This window comes from Onychomys torridus, chromosome 5 (genome assembly GCF_903995425.1).
Source record: "Onychomys torridus chromosome 5, mOncTor1.1, whole genome shotgun sequence".
Taxonomy (NCBI): Eukaryota; Metazoa; Chordata; class Mammalia; order Rodentia; family Cricetidae; genus Onychomys; species Onychomys torridus.
The window spans coordinates 37283085-37295563 of NC_050447.1; the positions used below are offsets into that span (position 1 = coordinate 37283085).

At 46.9% G+C, this 12479-nt stretch overlaps 1 protein-coding gene across 3 annotated transcripts in view; it reads left to right on the forward strand.

Annotated features, from left to right (window-relative positions):
• The window catches only part of Pmfbp1 (polyamine modulated factor 1 binding protein 1), a 72064-nt gene that overhangs the window by 46621 nt on the left and 12964 nt on the right, over positions 1 to 12479 (forward strand). For all 3 annotated transcript variants that reach the window (XM_036186699.1, XM_036186700.1, XM_036186701.1), the window contains exons 6-10: positions 3844 to 4014; positions 4587 to 4697; positions 8641 to 8767; positions 8853 to 9010; positions 11183 to 11423. In XM_036186699.1, the coding sequence (XP_036042592.1) occupies positions 3844 to 4014; positions 4587 to 4697; positions 8641 to 8767; positions 8853 to 9010; positions 11183 to 11423 (808 nt within the window). The remainder of the gene's footprint in view (positions 1 to 3843; positions 4015 to 4586; positions 4698 to 8640; positions 8768 to 8852; positions 9011 to 11182; positions 11424 to 12479) is intronic.

Below are 12479 nucleotides of genomic sequence, written 5' to 3' on the forward strand. Positions count from 1 at the left end.
AGCAGGGGCTGTGTCTGACTCTTTTACTGACTTTTGGAACTCTAGTCCTCAGACTTGGTCGCCTTGCCCAGCCTTAATCCATGGGGAGGTGCTTAGTCTTACCACAACTTGATATGCCATGTTTTGTTGATACTCACGGGAGACCTGCCCTTAGCTGGATGGAGACGGAAGAGGAGGGCATGGTGGCAGGGAGGGAGGAGAGGGGTGGAGGAGAGGAGCTGGGAGGGGAGGATGTGGGAGAGGCTGCAGCCAGGATGTACAATAAATAGATGAATAAAAAATGTTAAATTAGGAAAGTGTTCCTATCTCACCGTTAAGCACAAGGCTATTCTCAGCTTCTTGCTAATAATCTTTTCTCAAGTTGAAAATATGACTGTTTATGCCATTGCCAGACATGGTGGCACATGCTTATAATCCCAACACTTGAGAGGCTGAGGCAGGGGGATTGCAAATTCAAGGCCAACCAGGGATATAAAGAAAATCCAAATCCAGCATGGGCTAGATAGACCTGTCCTTTAATGAAATAGGTAATATTTCCTCATACTAATAAATTTTCATATATAGAATAATCCTTGTGTTCCTGGAATAAATTCTACTTGATCATAATGTCACTTCTAAAACTTTTTAATTATTAAATTTAAAGAAGCAAGATTAATTTGACATTTTAAGTTTTTATCTATCTATCTATCGTCTGTCTGTCTGTCTATCTATCTATCTATCTATCTATCTATCTATCTGTCTATCTTTATTTTTTACTGGGAGTCAAACCCAGGACCTGGCACATACTAGGTGAGAGCTCTAGACCTGCTACCACCCCAACCCTTCTGTTCTCATCTCATACTGACATCTGACTTATTCAACCCTAAGCTGAGTGAGGAAACGTTCTGGACTTTTGGAAAGCATCCGTGTCACGTGGGAAATGGCTGCTTTTCTGAGACAAATGACTCCAGTGTTTGCTCATCCTTGCCTAGTCGTGAACTTCACCTCCTCCACATTCTCTTTCAATTTTTTTTTTTTTTTTTTGAGCTGAGGATCAAACCCAGGGCCTTGCGCCTAGCAAGCGCTCTACCGCTGAGCTAAATCCCCAACCCATCCTCCACATTCTCATACTTTCCTTTTTATATAACAATTTCTTCTTCATGCTTTCAAAAGTGGTTGTGAGTGGCAAGCTTTCTCAAAACTTTCATGTCTGTCAGCTGGATGTACAAACTGACCACATCTCTGAAGGTCTTCCTGTGCTGTTCTGTGCTGCTTGGTACCAAAGCCGGTGATGTCAATCTTGCTATCTTGTGTTTCATAGGTCATAAATTACCTCTTTTCCCTGAGGCAGGGGGGTGGGCAGGCTAAGGATGTTTTAGTTTAGTCTTTATCACACCTCTCAATGATTAATGGACTTTTCATCTGAAGATCTATATTCAGGGAGTTATTCTTTTATGACTTTCTAATCAATTTCCGTTTCTTACTCTATAGAATTAAGAAGATATTAGAATCTGTAGGTATTTTCTTGTTGTACCCTCACTTTTCTATTATGTTTCCCAATCTTTGCCTCCTGTATGCTAAATTATTTACATGAGCATCAAATGTGATCAATTCTGGGTTTCTGGCTGACCTTTCTCCAGCTTGCTCAGGGGCAGCTTTCACACCCAATGAACATGAACTATTTCTAAAATTAGAGTGCTTCAGGAGTTAGGAATTAGGGAGAAGAGTTTATTGAGAACAGGATCCACCATCCACACTAGAACCCTGAGCTAGTTTAATCATGTGCCTCAGTCCCCTGCAGCAAGTCTTTCTCTGTCCCTCTAAACTCCCAAACAATGACCTGGAGACTTCCTGTTAATTAGGGAAACTCAGCCTATAGTTTAGGCTTGTTCCTAACTAGCTCTTATACCTTAAATTAACCCATTTATATTAATCTATGTTCTTCCATGGCTTGTGGCTGTTACCTCTTCACCTGCACATCCTGCTCGCTCTGAGTCCCTGGCATCTCCATCTTCCTTCTTCCCAGAGTCCTCTCTGTCCCTGGAAGTCCCGCCTATACCTCCTGCCTAGATATTGGCCATTCAGCTCTTCATTACACCAATCTGAGCAATACATCTTCACATAGTGTATAACTATCCCACGATAGTTCCCCCCATTGCTACTGTGGACCAATGACAGGATGGATAGTAAACTTCATGCAGCTTCAGCTGGCTAAGGAAATTGTTTAGATGTAGTGGAGTGAGGAGGTAGCTCTGTCAGGAAAGCACTTGGACTTGAGTTTGGGGAACTAGAGACAGGCAGATCCCTGGGGCTCACTGGCCAGCCAATCTAGCCTTTGGTGAGTTCCAGGCCAATGAGACACCCTGTCTGAAAGGAGGGGGAAGGTGTCCCTAAAGATGACTTGTGAGGTTTTCCTCCGGCCTCCATACACACCTGCATGCACGCACATTCACACACACTCAAAAACATCCTGGCAAACAGTCCTATTGATTGAGAGTGTCAAGTATTATAACCTCCTCGAAGGATGGCTATATAATACCTATATTAGTATGGACCATGAACTACAATCCCAAGTCTAGCAATTTAATCTACACACTTGCCAAAACAGGTACTCAAAGATTGAGGTGCAAAAGTATTCAACTCAGCTTCTATTTTAGAAAAAAAAAAAAAAAAAAACACAAATAGCCTATATGCCCATCAACAAGAGACTAGATAAGTGCTTTTTTTTTTTTTTTTTTTTTGGTTTTGGTTTTTTGGTTTTTTGAGACAGGGTTTCTCTGTAGCTTTTGGTGCCTGTCCTGGACTAGCTCTGTAGACCAGGCTGGCCTCGAACCTCGAACTCACAGAGATCCACCTGACTCTGCCTCCCAAGTGCTGGGATTACAGGCGTGTGCCACCACTGCCTGGCTAATAAGTGCATTTTAAAGCAATTTGAAAGGACAGGATAGAATGGAAGAACATATACCATGAGTAAATCTCTAAGACATCTTAAGTTTCAAAATCCATTTTTAGTCCAACATAACCATTAGCCTATAGATTCACTTATAGTGTAAGTGTAGAGATAAAGAAAGAGATAAAGATTTAAGAATAAGATAGACTAGGAGGAGAGGGCTCAGTAAAGGTTTGCCATGCAAGCATGATGGCACGGGTTTGAGTCCCAGGAGCCACATTAAAAACGTCAAGAGTGAAGGTCCTCTTGTAATCCCAGCACTGAGGAAATAGAGACAGGAGAATCCCTAGGGCTTGCTGCCCAGCCAGTCTTGCCAGATCAGTGAGTTCCAGGTTCAGTAGGAAATTCTGTCTCAAAAAATAAACCAGAGAACAATGGAGGGAGATACCCAATGTTGACCTCTGGTCCATATGCCTGTTCGTGCAAAGAGAAAGAGAGAGAGGGAAAGGGAGGAAGGGAGGGAGGGAAGGAGAGAGAGAGAGAGAGAGAGAGAGAGAGAGAGAGAGAGAGAGAGAGAGAGATATTTACAAATATCTGGAAAATAACCCTCAACAAATAGTCAAGTGAAGACAATTGTTACAGCAGTGTGCCGTGGCACTCCCATTTGTAAAAGGACCCAAGTTGGATTATATATTGTCCAGATATGCCTAGCACGTCACTTCACAACTACTAAAAACACTGGTAACACAGGGTGTCATGGGGGAGGGACCCGAATCACAGAGGACACAGAATGTACGCTCTTGGGAACTGCTGGGGCCTTTCATGTGTGTCTGCACTGGTTGGTAATGGTCTTTTGTTCAAGACATTCTGCTAACTGAAAGCAAACACACACCTTTAGAGCAGGAGTCTAGCAGGACTCCCAAGTTGACTCACAGATTGCTAACAAAGCAACTGGTTATCTTTAAATGTGCCAGGAGCCTGAGAACAAGGGAGACCACTCGAAGGTACGCATCTACACTTCTCCGTGCATGATCCAAGAGCATCAGGAGACCCGAAAGCGACTGTCTGAAGTCTGGCAAAAGGTTTCTGAGCAGGATGACCTAATTCAGGAGCTTCGGAATAAACTGGCCTGCAGCAACGCTTTGGTACGTGCCTCTCTTCAGAATACTGTCCTAACAGACTCCCCACGAAGCCATGGGAAAGGGAGTCAACTAAATTATTCTCTTTAACCAAGACTCCTCAAATGTCATATAACTTTGTCCCTGCCTCTTGTTCATATGTTTTGTGGGCATGTATGTCCCCACTGATTTCACTTCAATATTCTGAAGAGACACAGCAAACAAACTTCATGTTTCTTGAGTTTTTTGGGTATTCATACTTTCACCCACGCCACAAGAAACTTCCTTAGAGATCACTGACTCTTGGACTCTGGTAAGTTAGGCACTTGTCTCCATTGTAGCCTCCCAAAAGCATGTTTCATGAAGTAGACCTCATAAAGCATGCCAGTTCAGAAAGGGTCCAAAGCACTCAGGATGCCTTAGACAACCTGACAGAAGACTGAGAGCACAATTCCTTCTCCAGCCTGACCCATGGGAAGGGTACAGTGAATTATGTAATCATACCACCAATCTAGGCTGCAGAGAGGAACCCACTGCAAAAACAGTAATAGTAACATGTGTCTTATTGATCACCCTGACTGACCCATGACCACTTGCAGGTTCTGGAGCGTGAGGAGGCTTTGATAAAAATACAAGCTGACTTCGCTTCCTACACAGCCACCCACAGGCATCCCCCTACCTCCTCAGAAGACTGTGAGGACATCAAAAAGGTGGTGTTCCTTTGCTTCTTTGTGGGATTAGGCTGAGGGATTTGCTTCTGGGTTTTCTGGTTTTTATCTTGATACTATAGTTTGTGTTATATTTTTGTGGGACCTTGGCCAGCCTTGACAAAAGAATACTACTGTGTATAATGTACTCCAGCCCCAAAGACCATGGCAACAGTAGAGAGATTGTGGAACTTCATCCACCTTCTAATCCACTTCTAATATCACATCCAAGCAAGACAGTACTCCTGTTGGCTTGATAGACTCAGAAAGACTCTACAAACTTCTAGAACCTGTCTAGAGTTGAAAAGAACAAATGTGGGGAAAATTATCAGTACAAACTCATTAGTGTTTTCTTTTTTAATTCTGTAACCTTGAAGCAGTATCAAAACTTGGCCTAGAGAGATGATTCAGCAGTTAAGAGCACCCCGGTTGCAAAGACCCTAAGGGCAGTTCCCTGCACCCATATCAGATGGCTCATCACCTCCAGTAACTTCAGCTATAAGAGTAGCTGGCACTTCCATCCTCCATGGGCACTGACACTCACATGCACTTACCCACACACAAACCCACATGCATCACATAGAATATTTTTAAAAGCAATATCACAAGTTGACTCTAATAATAAATAAGCAGTTAAGTAAGCCATAATCAACAAAAAACAAGATTTGGTAAACCAGTAGTCAAAACATAGGCCCCACAGATGAGCTCTTAAGTCTGTCATGTCCAAACATGAGGTCCGTGACAAAACCAGCTTAGATAACACACTGTGGAGAAGGTTATGCAAGCCTGCCTGGGCCTCCATGGAGATGAGGTATGTTGTGGACCTCTAGTGAGCAGGCAGACTCTTCAGGAGTTTCCAGTTCAAGAAAGTCAGATGACTGTGGCATGGATACTGAACTTGGAAGATCATCCTTGGAACTGTGAATGTCATCACTATTTGTTTAAATGGTGGTGTTCACATCCTGACCTACAACACCTACAATACTTCTCCTGTGGAGACACAACACATGTCTACTCACCCCAGATAGGGGACCAATGACAGACCAAAGTTCAGGTACCACCAAAGTTCAGCTTGGTGAACCAATGAGTTTTATTGGGGCCACTTACAGGAATATGGGTAAGGGGTCACTTACAGGAGCAGAAATGACCCAAAGACACCTGCCTCACCAAAGCCTAGCCCAGCATGTGAGGTGTGACACGTCACAAAAGCTGAGAACATGGAGCACCACTGCATAGCCTGCAGGCAGTTCAACAGTTTGGAGTGTCCTTTCCAAGGGACTCGGTTGGTCTGAGTATCTGCTACATGGCTCAGCAGGTTTCTGCTTCTTGTAGGCAACTGGTCTAGTCTCAGGGTCATCTTTACAGGTTGGCTTGTACAAGAGTGACTCTCAGCTGCCTTTTTTACTTCCTCTGGCAGGGGAGGGGCCTAATGAATCTGATCAGTTTTCAGGGACTTTCTGTAGCTGGAGACCTTCTCTCCAGCCCCCACCAAGCCCTGTTAGTCCAACAACCCACTTATAAATAAACACATAGACACTTATATTATTTAAACTGTTTGGCCATTAGCTCAGGCCTACCATTGTCTAGCTCTTACTTTTATATTTTGCCCATTTCTATTAATCTATACTTTGCCACGTGGCTCCTGGCTTACCAGTACCTTACATCTTGTCATGGCAGCGGCTGGCAGTGTCTCTCTATCCAGCCTTCCACTTCCCACAATTCTCCTCCTCCTTATCCCACCTACCCTATCCTTCCTGCCTGGCTACTGGCCAATCAGCACTTTATTTATTTTAACCAGTCAGAGCAACACATTTGACATACAGCACATCCCACAGTAACTTTCTGAATCTATTTTGAGTTGTTGGCCTTCTGTCTCAAGGAGCTTCTCTGCAGGATGAAATGTTTCTATCTGAGGAAACAGCTTCACCACATCGTCTCACCCATGGCCACTTTTAAATGACACCAGCTCCTCCAAAAAGGACAATACACCAGAGCATTACTCTGATCATCACTGTGCCCAAATAATGGAGAAAAGACACACCTTCATAGAGAGTCTGGTTTATTTTGGCTCTCATTTTGAGAATACAGCCCATCACGGCAGTGAAGTCATGAACATGAGGTGGCTGGTCACATTGCATCCAGAGTCAGGAAGCAGGGAGAGACAAATGTTGGTGCTCAGCTTGTGTTCTCCCTTTCATTCACTCCGGGACCCCAGCCCAACATTCACAGTGGATCTTCCATCTTAACTGAACCCTTCTGAAAACACTCTCGTAGACACACCCAGAGCTATATAAACTCTGTCCAGCTGACATAAAGACTAGCCATGCCAACCTGCCCGCACCCACACCGCCACCACTTCCTATCTGTCTTTACACTGCAGCTCTCCTTCCTGTTGACTTCCAGATCACATAATAAATCCCTCCACACCCTGGATGCCAGGCAGCCCATGCCTCAGCCCCAGGCCCTGCCTCCTTGATGCTGGAAAAGCTTTGCCTTTTTCAGAATGGAAGGACGTATATGAAGAAACTCTGAGCCCAACACAATGGAAGGAGCCAGAGCTCCTCATCTCCTGCCACTCTCCCCTCTCTCCCCCCATTCTGACCCCTCTGGCCTCCTCTTGGGCCTCCGTCTAGTTCCTTGTCTCTAGCCAGTCAGTATCTTGCCGTCCCCTCCCCCTTCCACATAAGTCCCTGTGTAGAGATCCTCTTCTCGTGAGGCCAGCCCACCATCCTATTCACAGCACACACTCTGCCCACCACACCCTGCGCCCTCACCTTCCATGTCACTTCGCCCTGTTTTACCCCCCAAACCCCTCACCACCCTTCTGTAGGTCACTATTCTTGGCGCTCTCTCACTCTGCCAAAGACCAGCTTCCCTGGGCAAGGGTTTGTGTCTGTGCTCTGTGCCCCACTGTCCCTAATGCCGAGCACAGATCCTAGTTGGATGCTCCATTAGATATTGTTACAGGGAGGACATTCTGTGTGAGCATGGTAAGTCTTCCATTGCCTTTAAGATTAATTCTTTTGAAATGTCTGTCAGATTGAGATGCAGTTGATAAAACACAAAATTCGCCATTGGTTGTTAGTATATTCACATGGTTAGGCATCAATCACTACTCTCCAAGTCTAGAATGTTTTCATCACCCCTGAGCATCTCAAACCACCAGCCGTCTTTCCCCATGCCTTCACCAGCTTCTGGTGCCCTCTTCTCTGCTGTCCGTCTCCAGGTGGTTGTACCATGGACATTTTGCCTTTAAGCAACTTCTGGTGGTTGATGGCTGAGTCAGCAAAGTGCTTGCCAGGAGTGCATGGGCCCCTGAGTGTCACCCCCAGCACTCAAGTGACCGGACATGGAGTTACATGTCTGATCCCAGAGCTGGGAAAGCAGAGAAAGGCTGATCCTGGGAACCGGTCTAGCCAAGTGGGTGACGTTCAGTGAGAGACCTTGCCTCAAATAAATAAGGTGGAGCCTGATTGAGGAAGACACCCAAAATCAACCTCTGGCACACACACACATGTGCAAACACCTGTGTGCATATACTTATACATGCACAGTAAATAAATGGAAATCAAGGGAGGAAGGAAGGAAAGGAGGGAGGAAAGAAGGGAGGGAGGGAGGGAGGGAAGGAGGGATGGAGGGAAGGAGGGAGGAGGGAAAGAAGGGAGGGAGGGAGGGAGGGAAGGAGGGAGGGAAGGAGGGATGGAGGGAAGGAGGGAGGGAGGGAAGGAGGGAGGGAGGGAAGGAGAGAAAGGGGAAGGGAGAGAGGGAGGGAGGGAAGGAGGGAGGGAAGGAGGGATGGAGGGAAGGAGGGAGGGAGGGAAGGGGGTAGGAGAGAAAGGGGAAGGGAGAGAGGGAGGGAGGGAAGAAAATAATAGGAATGAAGGGAGGGAGGGAGAGAGGAAAGAAAGAAAGAAAGAAGGCTTCTCTTCTCCCTCCCAACACTTAGATCCTGAAGCACCTGCAGGAGCAGAAAGACAGCCAGTGTCTGCACATAGAGGAGTACCAGAACCTTGTGAAGGACCTGCGCATGGAGCTGGAAGCCGTGTCAGAGCAGAAGAAAAACATCATGAAGGGTAAAACCCGGACTGCGAGCCGTGGCTGGGGAGAGGAGGGAGCCTGGCCTCTGACGGGTAAGCGGTGTCGTCTTCCCTGCACTAGACATGATGAAGCTGGAGCTGGAGCTACACGGGCTGAGGGAGGAGGCGTCGGCCCACATCAAGAAGAAGGACAAGGAGGCGGCCACCCTGCAGCACCAGCTCTTTGACCTGCAGCAGCAGTTCGCAGAGACGCAGAAGCTGGCCCTGAAGAAGGACAAGGTGCCAGCACTCCCTGGGGCTTGACTGGAACAGCCAAGGGGACAAGTGTGAGGTCAGGGCCCAGGCAAGAGCATCTCTGCCTACCGTGGCTGTTGTGGGAGTCTCATGGGTACACACTCAGTGAGACCAAGGGCTCCTTGGGCCACGCGTCACTCAGAGAACTCCTCTGGTATTTCTTTCCGTTTTTATTATTATTATTATTTTATTTATTATGTATACAGTGTTCTTCCTGCATGTCAGAAGAGGGCATCAAATCTCATAATAGATGGTTGTGAGCCACCATGTGGGTACTAGGAATTGAACTCAGGACCTCTGGAAGAGCAGTCAGTGCTCTTAACCTCTGAGCCATCTCTCCAGCCCCCTCTGGTATTTCTAATAACAAGGGAGAACTGGGTATGAAGCTGGACATAGTAGTATATGTAGCTGGAGAGCTTCTCTCCAGGTGCCACCAAGCCCCCGAGGTCCCACAACCCACGTATAAAATAATCACTCAGATGCTTATATTACTTATAAACTGTATGGCTGTGGCAGGCTTCTTGTTATCTACTTCTTCTATCTTAAATTAACCCATTTCTGTTCATCTATAACTTGCCATGTGGCTCGTGGCTTACCTGTACCTTACATCTCGATTGTCATGGCGGCGGCTGGGAGCTCTCTCCGCCTCCACCTTCCACTTCCCAGAATTCTCTTCTCTATCTGTCCCACCTATACTTCCTGCTTGGCTACTGGCCAATCTGCATTTTGTTTATACAGAGCGATATCCACAGCAAGTATATGCCTGTAATCCCAGAATTTGGGAAGGTGAGGCAGGAAGATTATAAGTTCAAAACCAGCCCAAGCTCTATAATGATTATCTATTGAAAAACAAATCTCACACACACACACACACACACACACACACACACAAATTCACAAGTATCTTTTGCAGAAATAAATCAGAGAGTGTGAAATGTTAGTGGAGCCATGTTGTAGCCTACAAGGTCTCTATTACAAATGTGTTCCTGGAAAAGCCTAGAACCAGAGCTGTGAACAGGAAGATGGTAAAACCAGTGTAAGACTTTATGGTCAGCACCATTCAAATCCTGTACTCTCCTCAGCACTATTAAACATAATACAGTTGGGGCTGAAGAGATGGCTCAGAGGTTAAGAGCACTGGCTGTTCTTCCAGAGGTCCTGAGTTCAAGTCCCAGCAACCACATGGTGGCTCACAACCACCTGTAATGAGATCTGGTGCCCTCTTCTGGCCTGCAGGGACACATGCAGGCAGAACACTGTACACATAATAAATAAATCTTTAAAAAAAAAAGATAATACAGTTGATCTCCAGTCGTCAAAACCTCTTGGTTTAAAATAAGGCTAAAACCCACCAGGCAAAATAGAAGCATCTAGAAAAGTGGAGCATAAAAAAAGCAAGACACATGGCTTTGTCATCGGTGTATTCATTCAGCACTCTGGAGTGCCTATGACATGCCCAACACTGTTCTATGCACTAAAACACATGTCACAGAACACACAGCAGCCCCATCTTCACAGAGCTCACATCGTAGCATAGGGAGATGGGTAAAGAGGGGGTAACATAATTAACATGTGACCCTGATAGAGTGGTGGCAGAGACTGACAACTTCCTGAAACAGCTTGGTGGCTGGGTTGTAATGGAGGGCCTCTGATCAGGTGACCATGGGCAGAGACAGAACTGCCAGGTTGGCCCCATGGTATAATGGCTAACACTCAGGGAGAGCTGCAGGCATGGGTCTTGAGGAAGAACAGTCCAGGCAGAGGGCACAGCAAGCACAGAGACCCTCCAGATGCAGGAGGCTAGCTGAAGCTGAAACAGGGAGGGGTTCCTGGACACCAGGCCAAAGAGGTAGCCTAGGCAGGACCAGATCATGAGCCTCCTAAGATACGGCTGTAAAGACTTGAACCTTTTTCTAAGTGGGGCCAAAGCCGGCAGAGGGTTTTGAACACAGGCAGGTCTGGCTTATACTCTGAAAGGTCCTCCCTGGCTACTGCAGTGAGAATAGCCTGAGGGAGCCCGAAATGGTTGCAAAGAGCATGAGCAGAAGGTTCTTGGGATGTCCCAGCAGTGGCTTGCAGGAAGATTCTGCATAACCTCTAACTGGCTCAGTTGTGGTGCTTAAGCATCTCCCAGCATCCCTCCTTTGATATCCACAGTTGCTCCAAGACAAAGATGAGAGGCTCCATGAGCTAGAGAAGAAACTGACACAGGTGCAGAACACTTTCATGGAGAAAGAGGTGGAGCTGGAGAAGCTACAGCGGACGACAAAAGACCTCGATACGAGTCTCCAGGAGGCAAAGCAGGACACATCCAAAATGGATTGTGAGGCCCTGCGGGCCGAGGTCCAGAAACTGAAGGAAAGTCTTGAAGAAGCCAAAGAGCAGCTAAAGCTGTCAGGTGAGACTCAGGCTCGCACTGCCCCACCACACTTCCAACCCTGTCTCTACAAATTCCCACATCTGAGATCTTACTCCACACCCCACAACCTCATCTTGTATCTCCCAGCAGTCTCTCAACGCTCCTGAACCTCCAAATCCACAGGCTCTCTGAAGCCCCTGCTACAGCCTCCTGTTCTCAACATTCCCGCAGCCACCTTAGGTGAATGCCCCATACCACGTGGCCAGCAGAGGATGAGCCTTGCCCATGGGCTTCCCGGCATCACATTTTGACTCTGTCTTCTCCAGGGCCTTCACCGCACATTTTGTTTCTCCCTCCCTGGTTCTCAATCCCACCTCCTCCCTTTGGCTTCCAAACACATTCTGCTCTGTAGCCTGTGCTGGGATCTCTCCCTCACTCACCTCTCTGGGGAGACAGCTTCCTCAGCTCACCAACTCCTCTTGCCTTGGGTTCAGAAGGGTTTCTTTGGGGATGATGACATTGTCCTTAACTTGGCTTGAGCTCACTAAACCCTGCTGCACTAGCCACTCTAAAGAGGTACAGTCACCGCTGGGTGAAAAGGCTATCATTATAAACAGAAATCCCCGGCGTGCCTCCTCTCTCCCCAGCTCTGTCCTGACAACTTTAGCCACCCACACTCAGTCCTCAATCCAACACAGACCTCACGATTGTTTCCTTTTCTCCATGCGCTGACCAGTCATCTGCCCTGCAAGTGACCCCCCACCTTTCCTCCTCTTGTTCTACACTCATCCTTTAGTGAGCTTCCTCCTCCTGTAGCCATCTTGGGGTCCCCTCATCACTTTGCAGCTGTGGTCAGTCCTGCCTTGGAAGGACAGCATCCCTCCAGCACCCCATTGCTCCATATTCCCTTCCCAACATATGTGTTCCAACAAGCCCCTCCCTAAACCACGTTCCTCCTCCTTCTAAGGCTGAATCCACCTTTCTCCCTCTTCACAAGCCCATCCCCAGCTTTTACTGCCGAGTTCATGGGCGGTGTGAGTTTAACACTGCAGTGTTCTAAGGCGAGGGTGTGGCTCGGCAGTAGAACATGTGCTT